At 38.0% G+C, this 23,613-nt stretch overlaps 1 protein-coding gene and 1 pseudogene across 2 annotated transcripts; one reads left to right on the top strand and one right to left on the bottom strand.

The window, feature by feature from the left end:
• The first annotated feature begins 774 nt into the window (after positions 1-774).
• On the top strand, positions 775-18,386 carry LOC134348084 (superoxide dismutase [Cu-Zn]-like). Of its 2 annotated transcripts, none has more exons than XM_063050928.1 (5): positions 775-1,129; positions 7,180-7,273; positions 9,942-10,011; positions 13,600-13,717; positions 18,252-18,386. In XM_063050928.1, exons 1-5 carry the CDS (start codon positions 1,016-1,018, stop codon positions 18,369-18,371), a joined length of 516 nt encoding a protein of 171 aa, XP_062906998.1. In that variant the 5' UTR covers positions 775-1,015; the 3' UTR covers positions 18,372-18,386. The 2 variants fall into 2 exon arrangements, with proteins under 2 accessions (XP_062906998.1, XP_062906999.1); XM_063050929.1 differs by lacking the exon at positions 775-1,129 and adding an exon at positions 4,326-4,420.
• Positions 18,387-19,545: 1,159 nt separating this feature from the next.
• LOC134348082 (tRNA (cytosine(34)-C(5))-methyltransferase, mitochondrial-like) overlaps positions 19,546-23,613 on the bottom strand; it is a 61,713-nt pseudogene continuing 57,645 nt past the window's right edge.

Here is a 23,613-nt window from a genome sequence, read left to right as displayed (position 1 = left end):
GTTGGTGCAGTGACTCTTAACACTGGAGATTATCACATCTACAAACCCTTCTGGTTGATGTTAAATAAGAGTCAAATGAGAAACATGCACTGTTCACTAGACAGATTTCTGAGATGGAGGAACTGCCATATAAGGAGAGGATTGTACTGACTAGTGCTACGAAGAACAAAATGAGAACTAATTGAAACCTATAAAATCTAACTATAAACAAACTAGACATATCAGCCATGGCTTAGCTACTTTAAGTCATAATTAATCTTACTCTGGGTCTTGAACATGTCCAGTAAATCTAGATTGACAACCCTATATGCAGCACTGACAGAATTGTGATTTTGACCTTAAAATGAAATGAGAGTTCCTGTCTGTTCTTTTTATTTTATGTAGCTTATTTTAAAACACAATAATAAAATAAAGCCAATTCTCTGGTCAACAGTTTCTGCTTGATCAATGTTATTGTAGGTACCTGTCAGCTACCAGGTTTCTGAAACAAACTCTCTAGTAAAGGTATACCACAAGAGCTTACCAGTGTGCTGAGGAGACAATCCAAGGTTGTTCTCACAACCCCCTTATATAAAAAAAAGCCTTACCAATATGTGTGGCAGAGGAGTAATTGAAGTACCATGGAAAACCTTGAGCCATTTTGCCAGGTGCATAGGGAAGACCAAAGCTCTTGTTCCACATCTGGGAATATGAGAATTATCTCTGAAATTGCACATATGCGTGTGTCAGAGAAGGCAGATCCCACAATGGCCTCATCAGTCACCTTTTAATCAACAGATCTGGCGGACCCCGACGATCCTCAAGAAGAAAAAGTAATTTTTTAGATTTAAAACTGACACTTTTAATATTGTGTTTTAAAACACGCACGGGCACTGCAGTCTGTGCAACTGTGTACGAGACTGAAGCTCGACCTGACTTTGGGTCCTACACGGGCACCGAGATACGATGTGAATATGCGTGATGTCTCTTAACAGTGGAGGTTAGACAATCAGATTTTATAGGTTTCAAATAAAAGATGGAAATAAAAGCCGTATGCATTCTGAAGGATGAGCGTGATATGTATCCTCATCTCCCCGATTTACAAAATACCGTCAGTGGTGTTGCTGGAACCATCACCTTTAAATCGCAGGTGAGTTTGGTCCGTGGTAGGGACGTAGGCCCGAACCACTGGCCCCTGCTCCGCTCGGCCCGGCCCAGTTTACCCCCGTCGTTGCGGGGTGTGTGACCTGGGTCTGGGTGGCAGGGCCGAGTAAAAATAATTCTTTCAATACCCTCCACCGCCAACATAAGTTAAACCAGGACTTACCGGTTCTAATTTCCTTTCGTGGTGGAGATTAGGCCGAATTGTCATCGTTTAAAACCCGGGTTTGTAAAAGAAAATTATTTGTGCCGTTAATATGGTGGGTTGTAAAACGTTTTAATAAATAAAATTGATGTTTCTTTATTCATTGAGAGAACTGGTATGGCTGGGGCATCAAATACTGTATTGTGAAAATGGGAGATATATTCGAAGATGCCCTCAAAACATAGTTTGCCTTATTGGCAGAGATGTGGATATCTTAATAGAATAGCCTATTTCCATGCTGTACCAGTCGCCCGACTCGCTGCACTGACCGGCGAGTCCCGAATTAAACCCATTTTCCAGCACGGAGACCACATCATTCTATGCATTGGCAATTTAAGTACCTATCTAGACAGGTTGGAAATGCTGTGGTGATCCAATTTCAACCACTCAGTGCATTCCAGCGACTTGCTATTCTCTTAATGAATATATCCTCGCTGAATCTCTTTCCCTTACCCTGAATCCATAATATTATCTACGGGTACTTCTGCTTTAGGGGGAAGTTTCATGCAGTCTTATTTATCTTTAGGTTTCACAGTCCAATCATGACCGCTTGCCGCCCAACCTCTGCTCCTGGAAGAACAAACCTAATTTCTTCCAGACACTTTTCAAAACAGAGCTTTTCCATCCCAGGCAACACCCTAGTAAATCACTTCTGCATCCTTTCCACCACTATCACATCCATTTCCTTTATCATTTCTGTTTCCATTTCCCCTCTAGTTCCTGAAATTGCCCTACAAATATTTATTTCATTTTCAGTATTTTTTTTAGTCTATGTCAAACTCATAGTTTGACTTCTGGTAAACTGTCTCTAAGTGTCTCCAAATATAATTGAAGTGATCTGGCTTCTCGTACTGATACAGTTTATTCTCAAATTCTCCATTTGTTTTTTTTATGATTATAGAAAAAAGAAATTTAGCTCATTCAGTCTGCTGGGTCTCAGAGCAATTCTATTACTCCATTTATTTTCCAGGAACCTATTCTTTCTCACACACCATCAGCTGCACCCTGGTTATCTTATCATCCACATACGCTGGAATATTTTACTGAAGCAAATTAACATATGGATCTGGGCCATACCCTCCAAATATCCGGACCTGCCTCTCGGTTTTTTTGCACTACCTTACTTTCCATCTTTCTATTTTCTATTTATGATTTATAATTTAAAATTGTAATATTTACTAAATTTTACTATTTTTAATATTTTAATACTTAATATTTGTAATCCAGGGAGCAGGAAGTGCAGAATCAAATACCGCTGTGATGATTGTACATTCCAGTATCAATTGGCGACAATAAAGTATAAAGTAACACAATGAGATGTGGGAGGAATCAAGAACACCACAGAGAAACTTGTGCATAAGAAAGAATGTACAAAGTCCACACAGACATCACTGGAGGTCAAGATCAAACTGGGTCTTTGTAATTGTGATGCACCTCCACTTGATATGGCAGTGTACTGCTCAGAGCTTTCTGTTCTTAGCTTAATTGTGAGGTGATATTCATTGTAAACATAAATGTCTGTTGTCACTGAGTATCTATAAACTCTCCATTTCCACACCTTTTCTCATGTTTCAGGCAGTCAGCACAATGCATAAGAACTCTTCTTCTGGAAATAACCACCCGAATATTGGTAGTTGACCCCTTCAAGAAATTCACAGAATGGGCAGTGATTCAATTCTTTGTCGTCACTTTTGTTGACAATCTGTAAAACCAGGGTAATTTCCTCTGTGATCTTTATGTGGAAACGTGTATAAACTGCTTTGAAGAAGCAATATTGTAGTATCATCCAGATTTTTACAACTGAGTAAGAAATTCCTGACTCTTTCATGACTTAGATCACTAATGGTGCTTTTTTTTTTGCTTTTTCAGCAGTCAGCAATTGCTGACAAAATTATTTTTTGTTTGGGCTTTAAGGAGCTGCAATTAAGCAAAATGCTATCTCAGGGTCCTTAGGAATTCACATAGCAGTTGAGAAGGACAAGCTAAGCAAAGTCATCAAAAGCAATAGGGATACCCAGAGCTGCATTCAGATCCCTAGTATGCTAATTAAGCAATTTTGGATGATTTTTCATTTTCCTTCCCTGCAACAATAGCATGTCTTTAATTTTTTGAACAGGTTTGTATTTTGTAAGGAGAGAAATTATACTTTCTAGTGTAATATTGATTTCCTCTTACTTTGTGCAAAAGCAAGGAAAGAAAGTAGCTTTTGAAAAGGATTGTTATATCTGCTTGTCCTGGCTGAATGTTAAATTACTGGTTGGTCTTGTACTGTGCTGTTTGCATTCTGGCGGTTTCCTTACCTCTCCCTCCTTGTCCTGCCAAGTGCTTGCAGAAGAAATTTACAAGTTGTAGGCAAATTGGCTGCCTCTGATAAAGAGTTTTACACCAAAACATACTGCTTTATTATTAAATTGTGTCTAGGCCTAAAGGGCACATTGATAAACAGATAGCTCCTGGTACCATGGAAAAATACTAAGATAAGGGTTTTAAGGCTATAAAAAGGGGCAGGGGTACTCTTGGTTTAGGCTGGTGTCACAATCAGACTTGAGGGGCAGACTTACACAGAGAGAGAGGGATAGAGAGTGTGGAAGCAGCCATCAGACCCATGGGGTTCCCTCCAGTACTGTGTAGATTAGTTCACTGAGTGGTATTCCTTCTATCATTCTGTAGTTTTTTGAAATGGTTAATTGGTACTTTTCATATTATCCTAATCAAGTAGTGTCTTTTTAACCTTTAATGCATTTACTGGGCCTCCTTTGTTTGTAAATATCTCATGTTGCTGAATCAGTAAGAACAAAATATTAAAATGTTTTCGTTACAGTTTCTGAAATCAATACACAGCTGCTTTGATAAATTGTATTTCATTTTCACGATGGGTTTCTTTCTGGCATCCCAATATAGATAATTTTCAGCAAATGTTTCCTACTTGCAAAGCGCTCCTCCAGCTTGGATTTCTTGTTGGTGAACTTCTAGCGGCAAATGAGACTTAAAGGGAACTCAGCCAAGCATGATATGAATATGAAGGATTCAATCACTTTGAACTTTTCAATTTTCTTTGGTGGGGGGGGGCACATGGTAGGCATTTCAGTGCTAATGCTCGTTCCAGGTTAATTCCAAAGTTAATTAATTACGATAGGGTCTTTTAAGAAACTCCTGGATAGATACATGGAGCTTAGAAAAATAGAGAGCTATGGGTAACCCTAGGTAATTTCTAAGGACATGTTCGGCACAGCTTTGTGGGCTGAAGGGCCTGTATTGTGCTGTAGGTTTTCTATGCTAATTCTGTTTCTACTAACTTTCAGAATGGTATGTTAAAAGTTTATTTTCTGAAAAGAATAAATAGATCATTTATGTATCTGAGAGAGAGAAATTGATCTCTTGTTTTTTTTCCCGTCACTGAATGAGAGAAAGAGGGGCTTCAGTCAAATGGGATAGGAATATCCGGTTTACCATTCCCAGTCACAGCCACGGTGGGCTCCAGCAGACTCTTGATCATGAACCTCCCTTCCGTTCATTTGCAGTTGTTAATGTTTGAACTGATGGAAGGAGGTTGAAAGAACAAGAATGTGGATAATAGTATCCTACCATAGAGTAAGATTGCCAACAACACCAGTGGGAGGCCTATGATAATATGTCATCTAAGCTTGGAGTTCCAGTACATTTGATCTTAGATCATGTGACAGCAGATCCTCTGATTGGTCACTTGAAATTGAGGTACAAGTTTTAGAAAAGATACCAATAACACTCCCCTATCCTGAATGCAACTATAATATATTTTATCTGATGGAGGGTGAAGCTTAGTCAAGATGGTGCTAAACGGTGACTCCTTTGCTTGCATCTTCGGAAACAGCTCTATTTCCATCTTTAATATCTCTATTTTTCCCTTTCAGGGTTCTTTTGAAGACCCTGACCTGTAGTTACACGCTGTCTTTGGTTCTTTGCGGGAATGGGACCCACTTTTGGGGTTTCACGACTGGCCATTGCCCTACATGCCAAGGGCGTGGCCTAAGAGTTTGGCTTGCCTTTGGAGGCCTAGGATTTCGGGGCTCTGGAGACAGGTGGATGGAGGCTCGGTGTCCTGACAGACCAGTGTGTCATGGGAGCCAGAAGATCTTTGGCTGTGTGCCCAGTGTTACATAAACGGCAACAATGAATATCAATCGAGACAGGTTACACTTATTAAACACGGATAAACGATAAGGAGAAAAACAAACGAAAACTTGAACCGGAAGTTAACCGATATGCAGCCGTTCAACAACTCATCACTCGGCACTGGTTTCTTAAAGCGTTAAATGCGAAAACAGTACTTAAAGCGATAAAGTCAGATATAGTTCTTAAAATGGTAAATTCGAAAGTCCAACAGATTTATATGTTCAGTTGGGAGAGACTTCTCTGGAGAAGGATTTCTTCATAGACGCGACTTTCCTGCTGGTTCTGTCCACAGGATTCACGATGCCGAAAATAAACGGTTTAAAACAACTGACCTTAAATTCTTCTAGAGAGAGCAAACCTTTGCATGAACTCTTTTCTCTTTTGGCAAGAGTTATCTCGATGGAGGTCGCCACTCCACCAACGAAGATTCAATAAGGTCGATCCTTTATTAAACTGCCAAATGATGCTGACTCCTCTTGATCCTTCGATCCTGTACTTCGATAAAGTCTTCACTCTCCTATACTACTGTTGGAATTGAGTAAATCAACGCATCTAGCCAAAAATTTCCAGTCCAATAATATTGTATCTTGCAATAGAACGCAACACTCTTTTAAAAATGAAACTGCGTCACAAAAACAAACATGCAACAGAAACGGAGACACAGCATGTTCTACCTGGAAATCTACAAACTAAAAACTAACTGCGTCATCTGGGATCTTCCCTTATATACCCATGGTGCACGTCATCACGTGACCTCACATCGGCAGGAAAATCATATCAGGTGACCTCCAAAAGACCATTACATCATTCTCACAAAAAAAATTACAGATCTCCTTGAGCATGCAACACCAGAGACGTGAGATCTTTGGGCATAGAGCTCAGAAAAAGCAACGCAATGGACTTTTAACATGGTAAACCAGCGAGTTGTTTGTTATGTCTCTGCTCTCGCTGTGAAATGGAGATACTTCTTTCTCCCTTATTAAGGAGGGAGAGAACTGTGGTATGTTGAAAACTGGGTGAACACGTAGACTTTGGAGTACTGCAAGTCTGTGCCTTTGCTCTTGCTTCTGCTGCACACTTGAGTGCTTGGTGGGTGCTGATGTTTTTTTTTGCCAGTGGGGGGAGTGGGGATCATTGTTTGCTGCTGCTTACGCGCGGGAGGGAGGGGAGTTTGGGGGGGCCTTTGGGGTTCCAGCATTTAACTGTCATTCATTCTTTGGGGCACTCCTCTGTTTTCGTGGATGGTTGCATAGAAAAAGCATTTCAGGATGTATATTGTATACATTTCTTTGACATTAAATGGACCTTTGAAAACCCTTAAAGTACACCCTTCTAATAGTGCAGCAGTAATTCAGTTGAACTTTGCACTAGCCACAATCACTAAAATACTATATTTTTTTAGAAAAAAGTTGTGCATGAGTAAATGCAGAAAGGATCAAAGAAAAGTTTTGAATAATTATCTGTTAGCTTGCCCATCATTGTTTAAATTGATAAGTTAGATCACTTCCCAAACTGCTGAAATGATAATTTTGGGGAATTAAAAGAGTTCAAAATGGACTCTACCTCCATGTTTATGGTAGATTTCATTGGTGACAAATCTTATCTTGCTTAAATGTCTACGTTTCTAATATATGCTTCCTTGAGGTCTAACCATTTTTCTATTTTAATGTCTTACTTCTCAGGTAAATGGAACAGTATTAATAAAAGGAATTATTACTGGATTAACATGTGGAAAACATGGACTACATGTGTGCGCCTTTGGAAATCTTTTTAATGGTATGGACAGAATACTAACCATCTGCCAGAAAAAGCAGGATCTCCCAGTGACCACCCATTTTAATTCTGCTTCCCATTCCCATTCTGATATGTCTGTCCATGGCCTTCTCCATTGTTGTGATGAGGCCACACTCAAGTAGGAGGAGCAACACTTTGTACTCTGTCTGGGTAGCCTTCAACCTGCTGGCATGGGCTGCCAGCGGTGGTGGTGGAGGCAGAAACGATAGGGTCTTTTAAGAGACTCCTGGATGGCTACCTGGAGCTTAGAAAAATAGAGAACTATGGGTAAAGCCAAGGTAGTTCTAAGATAGGGACATGTTTGGCACAGCTTTGTGGGTTTTCTTTGTAGGTTTTCTGTGTTCTATGTTCTATGTTCTATGTACTCTGGCTGGCCTGCTGAGTTCCTCCAGCATTTTGTGTCTGTAGCTTATTATCAACATTTCAGGTAATAAGGTTTGCTTTTTCATCTTTCAACAATGTTATGGCTCTAGCTGAATAGGATAATCTTTGTCTTTTAGAAGATATTTGATTTTTTTAAAAATCTTAATTAAGATTGCTCTGAACCAGTGCAGAATACATATGGGCCTTGGAGATATCACAATGCTGCTTTTGAACAATATTGAACTCTTTTAATACTTTAGTGCATTCTGTTACTTAAGATTAACTGCACATATGAGGCAACCAAGGTTGAGTTTCAAACAAGATTTGTTTTAGTTTGTTCAATAATATTGAGCAGTGGAAAGGGAATTAGCTTAACCTACTATCACTAATTCTTGTCCGAATGTGATACCACCAAAAATGTGCAGTTTGAACCTGATCTACATTCAAAGCAGCATGTCCTTTCTGGCCTTTACGGTGGAGTTGATAGTGTAGGCTTCCTAAGTATTTATGCAATAGAACTAAATATGAATTTATAATGGGCTGGAACTCTTTTAAATCAATCTACAAGGTAAGGCCAGTGTTTTATTGCCCTATCATCCCTGAAAAGTAGCAGTGAGCTGCCTTATTGAAGTGCTACTGTCCTTTTGCTAAAAGTACTCCCACTGTGCTTTTGAAGAGGAGCTTGCAAGACTTTGGACCTAGTAATAATGAAGGACCAGTGATAAAGTTTCAAGTTGAGATGGTGCATGACCTGGAGCGATCCTGTAGACTCTGCTGTTCCCAAACACCTACTGGCCTTGTCTTCTTTGGTGGTAGAGTTCGTAGGTTTAGGACATGCTTTTATAGATATGGTATTTATTTGGTTGATCTAGATGAATTTCTAATTGCCCATTAATAGGCAGATTACTCTTCTCTAGATAATTTACTGATTTGTCCTCCTACACTTGTTAGATTTTGATCATTTATTGTTAGATTTATACGTATGGAATTAAATTTAGGATTTACTTCATGTTTAAAAATTGAGTTTGCTTGACAACTAAAAATTCCTTGTTGGACATTTTTCTCAGTTCATCAGCAATTTAAAAAGCTTGAAATCAGGCCATTTAATATCCTCAACGTCAGCAAGACGAAGGAATTGGTCGTTGACTTCAGAAGGAGTAGTGGACCGCACAACCCAATTTACATCGGTGGTGCACAAGTGGAACAGGTCAAAAGCTTTAAGTTCTTCGGGGTCAATATCACAAATGACCTGACATGGTCCAACCAAGCAGAGTTCACTGCCAAGAAGGCCCACCAGCGCCTTTACTTCCTGAGAAAACTAAAGAAATTTGGCCTATCCTCTAAAACCCTCACTAATTTTTATAGATGTACTGTAGAAAGCATTCTTCTAGGGTGCATCACAACCTGGTATGGAAGTTGTCCTGTCCAAGACCGAAAGAAGCTGCAGAAGATGGTGTACACGGCGCAGCACATCACACAAACCAATCTTCTGTCCATGGACTCACTTTACACCGCACGCTGTCGGAGCAGTGCTGCCAGGATAATCAAGGACACGACCCACCCAGCCAACACATTTTTTGTCCCTCTTCCCTCCGGGAGAAGGCTCAGGAGCTTGAAGACTCGTATGGCCAGATTTGGGAACAGCTTCTCTCCAACTGTGATAAGACTGCTGAACGGATCCTGATCCGGATCTGGGCCGTACCCTGCATATATCTGGACCTGCCTCTTGGTTTTTTTGCTCTACCTTACTTTCCATTTTTCTATTTTGTATTTATGATTTAGAATTTAAATTTTTAATATTTACTAATTTTTACTATTTTTAATATTTAATATTTGTAATCTAGGAAGTGGGAAGCGCAGAATCAAATATCGCTGTGATGATTGTACCTTTATACTTTATTGTTTGGCGACAATAAAGTATAAAGTAATAACTAATATGCTGAGAATTAAAATTGTAATTGTTTAAAATTATTTTAAGGAACAGCAGCCAAGTTAAGTTCTTAAGAAAAATGCAGGAACTCAAGGACAGTTGCAGATAAATTATGTGCAGAAAATCCTTGTAGTAAAGTGGATATGAGGTTTGTTCGACTGGAGCATTACCCAACCTCTCCATTTTAGTTAGCGAAAGTATTGTCACCAAATGCAACCATAAAGGACATTTTGTTTTACAGTATAGTTGCATTAGTTATCTTCTAATGCTGAGTGGGGTCTTCATTTTCTTTCAAAGTAATTGTAATTTAGAAAACTGGGATGTTTTTATATATAATGCCATATAGTTTATTTTCAGGTTATCACAGTGTAGGACCACATTTCAATCCTCGAAAGAAAACACATGGTGGACCAGAAGATGAACAAAGGTGAATGTTGACAATTGGTGATTTTTAAATGTGAATTCATTATCAAAAGTTGAAAGTACATTCATTATCAAAGTTTGCATACTATATACAACCTTGAGATTTGTCTCCTTACAGGCAGGTAAATGTTACGTTTATCCAGTTATGTTATATGGCTCAGAACGTTGGACAATATCTAGTAACATGAGGAAACGAATTGAAGCAGCAGCGATGTGGTTTTTGAGGAGGGTGCAAAGAATATCATGGACGAAACGAATATCTAACGAGGATGTCATGAACAGAGCAAACACAAAAAGCGAAATAATGTATGGGATCATGAAAAGGCAATGTAACTTCATTGGACATGTGATTAGGAAAGAGGAGTTGGAATGCACGGTAATTATGGGAAAGATTGATCGGAAGAAAGCAAGAGGAAGACAAAGACAAATGATGATAGCGACAGCAGCCAGAGAACTGGAAATGAATACCAAATGAATTGATCCACTTGACCCGAAACAGGAGTGCGTGGGCCATGGCAGTCAAAGTTCAAACTGGGCACAGCACCTTATGATGATGATGACAGGCAGCCACAAAACAAAGAAACCAGTTGGAACCCATTAAAAAAAGACTGTCGAGTACCCAATGTGCAAAAATAAACAAATCATGCAAACAATAAAAATAAGCAAATAACATTCGGAACTGAAGTTCATGAAAGTGAGTCCACAGCCACGAAGCCAGTCACAGCCAATCCAGGAGCCATTAGTTGCAGGCCACAGGCACAGTTCAGCGTGGAAATAAGTAAACCTTGCCGAGCAGCGGGCTGAACACTGGCTCAGTCCTCTCCCCTGGCCCCAACATCCTGACCTTTTTACTATGGGCTGGCACTTAAATTAGCCAAACAGTAGATCATTCCTTGCTCTTGCACCCAGGCCCTGCCACTTCATTACACTCTTGGGCTTGGAACCCGCTGTCTCAAATTAGCCCGTACGAGACCTTTATAGTATCTGTATTGACCACCACTCCAGTAGTGTCTATCACCCTCTGGGTGAAGAAAAATAATTTAATTTTATTGCAATATAGCGTGGAGTAGCCCCTTCCGGCCCTTCAAGTCACACTGCACAGCAATCCCCAATTTAACCCTAGCCTAAACAGTTTACTTTGACCAATTAACCTACCAACCAGTATGTCTTTAGACTGTGAGAAAAAACTGGAGCAACTGGAGGAAACCCATGCGGTCATGAAGAGAACATGCAAGCTCCTTACAGTCAGTGGCGGAAATTGAACCCAGGTCACTAGTACAGTAAAGCGTTGTGCTAATCACTATACCACCCTGCCGCCTTCTTAATTTCTTTCTTTTTACCCTGTGTGCACCTCTCATAATTCTGTATACCTCTATCAGGTCTCCTCCCACCCCACCTCAGCTCCACGGAAAACAAACCAAAAAATGCCATGCCGTTCGGCCTCAAGCAGACCAAGAGTGAAGGGCCAAATTCACGACTGTTTTAACAAAGGAAACTATAAGAGGAAGGGTAAAGGATCTCTGGTATGGAAAATTATTTTTTTCTCTGGAATTATGCTACTAAATCCACCTATCTAAAAACAATGTATTTGTTATCAAGTTATCAAAAGGTATTTACTGCTTTCTGCAGATGTCTGCAGACAGAGCTTCAGCCACAGGTATGTACTGCTGTGCCTATGGTGGTGAATGTCATCATAGTCTCTTAGTCACCAAATCATTTCTGTTGTCCACAGTTGATACATGTCAAATTTGTGACAGTTTCTCAAGTCAACAGGTGAAGAATTTATCTTCTCTTCACTCAATAAAAAGTCATTGGTATTTTGTAACCATATTCAGAAAGTGCTGATGACAATCAGAGTTGCAAGAAAGAATCAGAGATTGGGTGTTCTGCTGTGAGGGACTTTGTCTTTGTAAAGGCTTTATATCATGTATAAAGTACAGCTCAGATGTGTTAAAGTATGTTTGCTACAGTGCATCTTCAGTAAGTACAGCTACCCTGAAGACCCCAGGACTTTTAAACTTATTCATCACAAAGTAGATGAGCGCATTGTCAACCCCTAAGCTTTCACTTTAATCCAATGCTGTCACAATGCCCATAGTAAACAAAATGGAAGACAACAACTTGTGCTATTTCTGCATATGGATTTCATGCATGACTGAATTTCTATTTGTGTCTCTATGACAAAAATCCTGACCTCTTGTGCTCAGAAGTTGCTACAATTGGAACAAACAGCTACTCAATTAAAAACAGAGAATGTTGGAAACACTCAACCAGATAAGCACATTCATGGCAAGAGAAGTACACTTAATGTTGAGTATTTCCAGCCTTTTCTGTTTTTATTTCGGATGTCCAGCATCCATAGTTTCATTGATTCTCACATAGTTTCTCAGTTCCATCTAATGAGGACTCAGGAGCTGAATTTCATCATAGGATATAATAGTTATCACAGGATATTGAATTATTCAGCAACATGAATCCATTGGTACATGGTGCATTTAAGATAGAAGACTGAAGAGTGGCTACCAATTTTTCAGATGTAATTTATTTAGCTTTCCTTCAATGTTCAGACTTTAAATGTAGACATGTTGACTCTACAGTTCCAATTTTACAAAATTGTTTTAACAAAGTAAATTTCTTTGTCTATTTAATATATTGGTGCCATGGTAGCATAATGGTTAATGTGATGCTATTTCATCTCGGGGCATCGGAGTTCAAAGCTTAAGTTTGGAGCTTGTACATCCTCCTTGTGAATGCGTGAGTTTCCTCTGGGTGCTCCAGTTTCCTCCTACAGTCCAAAGATATACCAGTTAGTAGGCTAATTGGTCATTGTAAATTGTCTGATGATTAAGCTGAAGAGGTAAATCGGTGGATTGCTGGTAGTGCGGTTCAAAGGGACTGAAGGGCCTATTCTGCACTGTATTTCAAAATAAATAATAAATATTATTTTCTTGGAAATTTTCTGTCATTTCATGCTTGCACTAAAACTTTCAATTTGAATTGCAATACAAAAGTCAAAGTTTGTATATTATTATGATGTCCTTTCCTTCCTTGTAATGTAATTTTATTGATACATCTAAATGCTAAGAATATTAAAATCAATCACTAAGTTATTTGTTTATAATGAAGGTTGCTGCTGACAATTTAACAATGATTCTATCCTGTCTAGTAAGGTTCTGTTTCATAAACAGTTTCAACTTCTTCAAAATGAATCCCTTTCTAACCACTTAACTAATTTATCATCTGACATGATATATTATGGAGCTACTCTGTTGTAGCCAGGTTCATTGAACGTATAAAATGTTCTGTTCTTAATCTGTGCTACAAATGTATATGAAATGGAATACATAGCTAAGGAAGGAGGCTATTTCATTTGGCTTGACTTTTTTAATAATATGATTTCCTCAATTGACTTCAGCAGAGCACTGAGATCAGTCTGGGTCCAAATTATTTTCTATAGATTTTGGAGGACTATTCTGAAAAGATATTCAGCTGGACTTCTCCTTCCCTTTATATTGTTATGAACTTTTCAAGGTTTCATAATTCAGTAGAAATTTGCAAAATTATTTAGATTCTTTTTGCTAATACATTCTAGGCATGTGGGGGACCTCGGTAACGTTGAAGCAAATGAAGAAGGCATGGCTGAGTTTCAAATAGAAGATCACCTTCTTAGTCTTTCAGGAACTGAATCCATAATTGGTCGGGCTGTGGTGGTAGGTATAAAAGTGGCTACATGGCCTCATGAGGTAGACTGTTTCATGCCAAGTTATTTTCAATTCACAAGTATGCATATGCCCTTTGTTCCAGCAGATTCATGGACTCGTGTTTCTCAACAGTGAGTTTATGATATAATTTAGACTTTCCATGAGCAGAGTTATTTGGTGTGGGGAAGATGAGTAGATGTGGCACAGTGAACCAAATGGCCTTCTCCTGTGCTGTAAATATCCATGATTTTATCACCCCAAAGAGGATGGGAGATGGGATGGTGTAGCATTAATTTTGAGCTACTTAATGAGCATTAATAATCTCAAAGCTGTGGGGGTGGGGCTGCATATAAGATGCATCTTAATAGTTTACTTTGTACACATTTATTGTTCTTTGTGTCATTTAATCAGGTATGCCAATTTCACTTCTATCTGATACCTTTGCTATTAACAAACTAATAATATTTAAAAAAATTAACTATGATATGACAACCTCCCTCATAATTTTGAATAATATATGCCGGAAGTGTGGTCAGTTCAACTTGTGCCTTCCTGTAAATGTTATAGATCAGGAGACAGAATTTTGGTAAATATATTTAAATGGATCTCTATTTCACTCTGCAGAGCTGGCCTGGCAAAATCTGCTCAGCAATTTTTCCCAAGCTTTTTGTGCTTCTGAACTGAACTAGTTATTGCAGGAATTGTAAAATGGGCTTTCTGATTAACCAGGTGCAGTTTTTGTTCAACTGTATCTCCATCTGATGCTCAACAAAAGCTTTTAATACAATCAAATTTGTGAGTTAGGAATGCATGATTTCCTTTTCCCACCCAAATCCAGACACATTGACATTAATAGTACTATTCATCAGTTGACCAGAACTAAATTAGCCTAGACCAGCAGGCCAGATACTAAACTTGGTAGAAAAACAAAAATGCTGGAAGGACTTAGTAAAGCAACATCAATGGAAGGGACACACATCAAAGTTGCTGGTGAACGCAGCAGGCCAGGCAGCATCTATAGGAAGAGGCGCAGTCGACGTTTCAGGCCCAGACCCTTCGTCAGGACTAACTGAAGGAAGAGTGAGTAAAGGATTTGAAAGCAATGGAAGGGATGCTGCTTGACTGGTTGAGTCCTTCCACCATTTCTGTTTTTATTTCAGGCTTCAGCATTTGCAGTTTATTTTTGTTTTCTATTAAACCTAAGTATTTGCTGAGTATGTTAATTTTATTGCTGTAGTAGTCGAGTCATAAAATTCCAGACCATTATCATACCAACTTTATAATCTTCCTAATAATGGTAAATTGAAGTTGCTGGGCATCACCATTCAATCTTATCCTTAAAATCTTCAGTTTTCAAAGTTTTTATTCTCAGTTCGATTTGATCAAATATTGGTATTTTATTACTGTTTGGGAGTAGAAAACAACTTACAAGAAAGCTCTCTGCAAAGTGCTACCATCATGTGCAGGATTATGTTTAGGATTTACATGCTCACAACTAATGATTTTCTATCCATACAGTAAAATCTTCCATCATAATTTTACATTAGGCTTATTCTTCAGTTTTATGACTGCAGTCACTGCTAATAATTTCTTCATGTTAATTTATCCATGTTATTGCCTATTCAAAAGGACTAAATTTTGCCTCCTGTTAAATGGCCACTGTTCCAATGAAAGATGATCAACTTTTTAGTTTTGCCTAGAAGATTAACTTTATTTTGAAGATATGATACATATTTTTTCCAAACAAATTAGAATGGTGAATCATTTAATGTCAAAATATTTTGAAAAGTTAAAAAAAATTTAATTGTAATGCATCTGTATGTTTAACTGACTGTTTAAAGCTGGATAGAAAGAAAACAAAACTTTTACCTTCCAGCTGCCAACTGATTGACGGTCTCTGAACTCGCAGCTATCTAAAATAATATAATTAGTTTACTATATAGAGAAATTCATGTTAATCTTTCTATTTCATAATGATTTTGTGTTGGAAGGTCACCTTCTGTGATATCTCCCTTTCGAGATATTGGCTGTATCGAGGTATTAGTTGAGGGATATGTTTGGCATCCAGTGATTTTGACGTCACCAACTTGTCTAATCACTTTGAAGAACTCTTATCAATAGTAAATTGGGAAATTGAAAAGTGCAATGTCTAAGTAATATTTTAAATAATTTACAACTGAAAAATCATAATCAAATTTTAATAGATATTCAATATTATTTTAAAATTGAAATAATTTAACTAGGTAAAGACAATCTAAGCATTTAAAGTTAGGCTTTTAACCATAAATTTAACAATTACTATGGCTAACTATGTCCTTAAGAAATTAACAAATATTGAACTTTCCATTTCTTTACGAAAGCAAATGGAAGGGCGCAAATTTTCACTGATTCCTTGCCCCAATACAGAGAATAGTAAGGAGCCAAGCTTATCAATTGCAGATAGCTTTATCTGATTCAAAATGATGTAGAAAGTGCAATATTTATAAAACAATTCAATGAGACAATGTATGGTTGCATAAATAGATCATGGATAATTTGCAAGAATAATGTTCACCCATACATCCATAGCAACAGCTTTTCTCTATCAATATTTCAAAGCAATCTTGTCACTTTTCGAGGATCTCTGTAGACCTACTAGCCTGACTTTGTTACCTCTGTGTTAATTTGAGCTAGGGTTGCATTGTTTGTGCATGTATGATCATTAGTGTCTGGACTTCTCAATGATATTGAACAGTTTAAGCAATCACTACAGTTTATTTCATTATTTGTCATTACAAGTATACAGTATTTAAGTACATTTATAAAAAGCCAGTCAGGTATATCTGCAAGTACTTGTCTAGAATCAGGAAGCCTTGATAAACTGGTCAGTGTTTTGGGCTATTTCCAGGGAAATATTTTTCTCCTTTTTGCAAATAGTAATCAGTTATTGATTCAGGTGGCTTAAGAAATACCAAACATTGAACTAAAATCAGAATCAGGTTTATTGTCATTGATATTAGTCATAAAATGTGTTGTTTTGTGACAGCAAAATTGCTATAGATTTAAAAAACAAAATAATTCAAGCAAAAGAGGAATAGTGAATTAGTATTCATGGACTGTTGGTGGGGCGAAAGAAGCTGTTCCTAAAACATTGAATGTAGGTCTTCAGGCTTCTGTACCTCCTCCCCGATGATTGAAATGAGGAGAGGCCATATCCTAGATGGTGAGGGTCGTTAATGATGGATGCTGCCTTCTTGAAGCACTACCTTTTGAAGATGTTCTCATTGGTGGGGAGGCTTGTGCCCACGGTGGAACTGACTGAGTATACAACCCTCTGAAGCCTTTTAAGAGGCTTAAAAATTACCACACAATGAGTTGTGCAGTGGCGAATTAGCAGTCCAAAGACATTAGGTGTTGGGAGGTATGTAAAATGGACTATAAAGTATTACATCAGGGATGCAAACATAGAACGAAGATTTACAAATACTTGCTCCATTGATATCTGCTCACCTTATCTGCTGATTTATTCTTTATTAAATGACCTAAAGTTTTATTTCTAAATTACAAGGATTTTTAATCTTGCATGTATGAGAAAAAAGAACAAGAAGTAGCATATATAGCATAGAAACAAATGCATCTTTTGTCATAGCAAATCTTCTCTACTCTGAGGGATATCGACAATTTCTCCAGTATTATTGGCATTTTCATCTCAAATGCTTGTTTGCAATTGACTTATAAATGTAGAAGTTTTAATCCATTAATGGATAAATCACAACCCTATGAAATAACTGGGAAATTAACGAGAATTTGTTTATTTTAACCTTTGCTAAAATCTGTGAAAATCAGCAAATTACTTGGTCAAGCTAAATGACAACATGCAATTAATTAGAGTTCCTAAACATAATTACAATGTAAGTAGAATTAGATTAAGCAGGTTCTTGATTCCTAAGTAGTTTATATTCATTGAAAATTTTAAAGGATCTGTAGCTTTGGCTATTAATACAAGTAGAATTATATGGGAATGAAAATGATGGTGCTTCATACACAAGGAAATAGTGCAAACTTTTAAGTTCAATAAATAGTATATTGTGTGTGACCTAAACCATTGTTCAATTGATTAGCTTGGTCTCTAAGGAACACTTCTTCAGGGGCACTGTACTATTAATCTTTATCTAACCAGGAATGACATACTCTGAAGTATAATAATATGATTCCTCAATATTGAAAGAAAATTGGAATTTCCTTAAACTGAAAGGTGTTTTCTTTTGCTGCCAAAGGTAAGTTCCCAGTTATCAATCAGCATAGCTCATGAATTTTAAATGCTCATATCTTGTGTGTGACATGTGAATATCTTTGAACATTTTCTCCTCTCACCTCAGCTTTTGGAAAATTCTGTTTTTATCATCTGAAAGGTAATGAAAATATATAATAGGAAATCAAAAATCACTGGTTTTAATAATCTATCAAAATGCTTAAACTCATTTAATTAGTGAATCTTACAACTGACCATAAAGTCTGATTGATCCTTTTTTAAGATAAATAGTGATATTTTCACTTTCTAAAGATTCAGGCAGAGGAAGATGATCTGGGAAAAGGAGGAAATGAAGAGAGCCTTATAACAGGAAATGCTGCGACAGGTTTAGCCTGGGGAGTCATTGGAATAGCTGAAGTTGCTGCCAACTAAGGAATCTAATACTGCAGTACAAAATTCTAACCAGCAAGATAACCAGACTGTGTGAATTAATTGCAAGCCAATGTTAGTCAACTTTGAAAAGTTGTATTTAACATTTACTGATATAGCTTAGTGCATGGAAAATTATTAATGCATGTGGTTTTGTTTCTGTTTATTTAAAAATTCACATCTTGTTGTTTGGTGTCTCAAGGGAAGTAATACAACTCTGTTTGCTGCAGTAAACATGATTAAAACTGAATTTTTGAGTTTCAACCTTCCTAAATGCATGGCTATATTGATGTATATTGCCAAATAATTTTATTTGTAGATCTCCTTTTGTACCTCTTGCAAATCTGTATACTTTGGCACTCTCCCTTTTGCCTTAAATGATATGGTCAGCAACTCAGTAAGCCAAATTTCCTCTCAATAAAGGCTAGGTTTCTGAACTTTCTGGTACAGCACAGTGGAAATTAGAGGGAGATACACTAGTGACCCAGATTTAATTATGACCTCCAGTGTTATCTGTGTGAAATTTTCGACAACATGGGACAATCCCTGTGCTTCAATTTCCTTCTACATCAAACAGATCTACAGGTTGGTAGATTAATTAGTCAGTGGTTCCATTTAATATCAAAGAATGCATACAGTTTACAACCTGAAATTTTACTCTTTGCAGACATCTGAATGAATGACAGAAAAAGCACTCCTCCTCACCTTCCCATGCACAAGCAGCAGCAAAGCATCAACCCACCCCACTTATTTCAGCAGCAAGTATCAGTGCCCACCACCCACCAAACAATCACTAGAAATAACCCCAAAAGAGAGAGCATGATTTGCAGTCCAACAAAATCTATTGTCCACTTGACAATTCAACATGTCACAGGCTCGTTCTCTCTCACTAATTAGGGATGGAGAGGTGTCACCCTTTCACAGCGAGAGGGGAGACCAATAAAACAGCTCACTGATTATGATGTTACAGTCTGCTTTGTCACTTTTATTTTGAGTTTCTCTGACTCAAGAATCAGCAGCAAACTCATCCCCACCATTGAGGGGGAGAGTGCGATTGCCTGAGTGTAGAGTCTTTCAACAGCCTCATCCACTGTCGCAGTGCGATGTTCTGTTCTCCCTCAACGCCGCAGTCGGCGACACAGGCAGGGAACTGGTTCGTCCACAACTCTGCAGGGCCTCACTCCGAATACACGTGTCTTCCAGACCATATCCTGGGGATATTGAAAATAGCCAGTTGGTGAGCTCTGAAAGCGAGAACCATCACCGTAAAGAACCACAATTAGAATGCAGCTGTAGATCACGGATTCTGACAGAACCCCATCCACCGTGAAAAGGAAGAAAGCAGCATTAAAGAGGAGAAATTAAGATGTTTCGCAGTTGAGCTCAAATAAGCTGCCCTCTGGTGACATCTTAGCTCCGCCTCTTTAAACCTCTTCTAACTCCACCTCACTGAAGTTATTCCCACTAATTAGATGAATGATCAAATCTGAGGGAAATTGATGGGAATGTGGAAAAATAAAAATGGGATTAGTGTAGATGCCTGCTTGGTGATCAACACACCAAATGATCTTTTTCTTTGCTATATGACACCATGACCAAAACTTGAATTGGCGCTGCAGCACAGATCCAGGACAAGTGTGCTTTGTATTGATAGCAGTTATTAACATAATGAACTAATATCTAGGGTCCTGCACTATTGATTTGACATGAGTTTGAATCCCAAATCTGTAGCTAAAGAATTTAAAATGTTAATTAAATTAACCTGGAACTTAAAAAAAGTAAAATCAATTCTCACCATGGAACCTCAGGATATTTGTAAAAACATTAGGTTTACTAATATCCTTCAGGGATAGACCTATTTTTCATCTGATCTGGCTTATATGTTACTCTTAAATTTCTGCTGAAATAGCCTAATTAGTCATTGAAAAAGCCAATTAGGAAGTCAACAAATGCTAGCCGTGCCTGTGATCCACATCCTGTTATTGAAGAACTGTGTGTTGTTTTCTCTGTTGCTATGCTTTGGTGAACCTTTTATCAAGTGGCTTCATTTGTATGAAGGCTACATATTTTAATTAATAGGTGCAGAAAGTAATAGCAAATAACTCAGAGAACAAATATCATAAACTTTCTGTACAAAGATTGAAATAACCTTTTTTTACTTCAGTGCATTAAAAATATATGCTCATTAGATATGAGGGAACTCTATATTTCTACACATTGAAAGTTCCACTTTGGAAGCAAGGAGATTTGGCATTATTGTTTCTTCAAGTCAGGTTGGTCTGATGCTAGCATGGGAAAACTTTAAATATCCCAAAGGCAGAGCACTTTCAATTGCTACTGTTTACCAAGAGACTTGCAACTGAAATTTTCAATTACTGGGGCAAGATCTTTACTCACACTCAAAAGGGAAGCATAATATTATCTGTATCTGTCAAGGTTATTATCTGAACTATGGTGTCTCAATTCATTCCAATGTGTTGCTGTCAGTCTTTTTAATACATTTTCCTAGAATTAGAACAGTACAACACAGTACAAGCTCTTTGTGCTGAACTTTTAACCTATTCTAAGATCAATGTAACACTCTCTCCCACATAGACCTCCATTTTTCTTTCATCCATGACCCTATCTAAGAGTCTCTTAAATGTCTCTAATATATATGCCTCTACCATCTGGGGATTGTCAGTAGAAGCAAGCCAGTGGAGGTGAAACAGAATACATGCAGATGTATAGGACTGTGCAAAAGTCATAGGCACGTATATCTAGCTAAGGAAACAAGACTTTTGCACAGTACTGTAGTAATTTTATGTGTTGCACTGTACTGCTACAAACAAAAAAACATGACATATGTGAATGATTATAATTCTGACATGGTTCTCTATTGTGGACTGAAAGTGGGAAGGGGGCAGGGAGAGGGGAATCAAGGTTGGGAAAAGTGGAAGGCGGAGAGTGGGGAACAGCAGAGAGATATTAGGTAATGTTCAATAAACCAGTTATTTGGAATCAAGTGACCTTGCCTGCTGTCACAATGCTGGGTCTGTCAATTGCGCCATCCTCCGCCCATGGCACAGTCATCTGTCCCACACCCCTCCCGCAACGCTCCATCCTCACCATTCCCACCAACCCTTGTCCCACCAGATTAACTACAGTATTTTGCATAAAGTGTGGAAATAAATCACTTAATAAAATTAATAGCAATGTATTATTTGAAAAATAATTGTTTCAAAAAAAGCAACATTACTACCAAGACTATAGAGAAATCCTCATGATTAATCTATCACAAAGATTATTGCCAATAAATTTATTAGTCACATTATAAATAGCTGAATGGTGCAATGTTTTGTTTTATACAGAAGTAACCAAAAATACATACTTTGGTATCTAATTCCCTCTAACATACTTCAATTATTTAAGCCACATGTTTAAAACCATTAAATAAAAAAATAAAGTTAAGATTTTTTTTAAATCTTTGAATATTTAACCATATTTAAAATCAGAAAGTTGTAAATTTGATAACTTTACTCACAATATTGCAAATATTGCTTACACTTATTGCTTCCCTAATATTTTTAATAAATTCAAATTGAGTAAATAATGATGGGCACACAAAGAAATAACAATTCAACAGTCAGTGCCAGTACCCTCTGACATGTGCTATTGAAAATGCACGTGTGGATCCCAGTTGCAAAATCACCATTCTCTAATCTGAAAGGATTTAAGGATTTCATTCCGTAAAAAAAAATGCTGGCTGGATATTGTTCTCATTAGCAATAATTTGCATTCCACTTAACCATAGTTTTTCATAGAATTTATATTGACAGACTGTAAATATGAGCCCGTACACTGCATCTGGAACTTGTATAAACAGTTTAACAACTGTTTAATGCCTTAATCAATTACTGTGGAAAATTATTGATGATTGCATTGTCCAGTCCAGAAGACATAGGTTAGAATATGTTGTCAATCTCAAGTTAGGTTAAAAGAAAAAGTCAAAAGAAGAAAATATTGAGTTAGTTACAAGTGAGAAAAGAAACAAGACTGTTTGATAGTACAGGTTTCCCTCGCCATCCGAAGGTAGAGTGTTCCTATGAAACGGTTCGTAAGCTGGAATGTCGTAAAGCGAAGAAGCAATTACCATTTATTTATATGGGAAAATTTTGTGAGCGGTCGCAGACCCAAAAATAACCTACCAAATCATGCCAAACAACACATAAAACCTAAAATAACAGTAACACATAGTAAAAGCCGGAATGATATGATAAATACACAGCCTATATAAAGTAGAAATACTTTTCCACAATCATTACTGCACTGCTCTCCGTAGTGAAAATCTCACGCAAGCGCTGTCGGCAGAAACACTCTCTCCAGTAACCTTTAAACTATGAAGCTGCCAAATCATACCAAATAACACGTAAAAATACACAGCCTATATAAAGTAGAAATAATGTATGTACAGTGTAGTATCACTTACGGGAATCGGGAAGACAACTTGCCCAGCACACTGATGATGGTGTGTTAGACTTGTCGCAGGCTGGGGTGGTGCAGTGGCCCCCACCCTCCAGGCCACCGACCCGATACATTGCCGCGAAGAACGCAGAAGGTACACAGCACATCTTTAAGAAAAAACCGAAACAAACATGCTAATTAATTAGGTGCCGCCCGTAATTGTCGGCCCAGATCAGTGCCGATTTCCGATTGCGTCGTCTCTGATCTGGGCCGACAATTACGTGTCGACGGCTCCTAATTAATTAGCATGTTTATTTCGGCTTTTTCTTAAAGATGTGCTGTGTGCCTCCCGGCTACCTTTGCATTCTCCGTGAATCAGTATCTGTCCGTGGCCTGGGGGTTGGGGTGGTGGGACACTGGGACGTCATCTCGTCGTTTGTTTCCATTAGAACAGGCAGCTCAACTTCTTCTATCTCTGCCCGCCTCGATGTCGAAGGTCGAGGTTCGTCGTCTGCTGTGGCTGATGTGGAAGGCTTGCTTGACTGCTGAGCCTCGCGCATTTTTCTATCACAGTTCTTTGTAAGGACTCAAACCATCCTGCAAATATCCCCTAAACCGACGTACCCATTCAAAATTAAAGTCGTACTTTATCATTACTCATTCGGTTTTGATTGTTATCCTTTTTTCTTCCAATTGCATCAGCTCTTCATCTGTCAGTTCTTGGTCATGGGATGCCAAAACCTCTTCAACATCATGTGCGTCAGCTTCCACAAGCCAAACTCACTTTGTCCTTACTTCGTTC

This window comes from Mobula hypostoma, chromosome 6 (assembly GCF_963921235.1).
Source record: "Mobula hypostoma chromosome 6, sMobHyp1.1, whole genome shotgun sequence".
Classification (NCBI taxonomy): domain Eukaryota; kingdom Metazoa; phylum Chordata; class Chondrichthyes; order Myliobatiformes; family Myliobatidae; genus Mobula; species Mobula hypostoma.
This window is presented reverse-complemented; position numbering and strand designations above follow the sequence as displayed.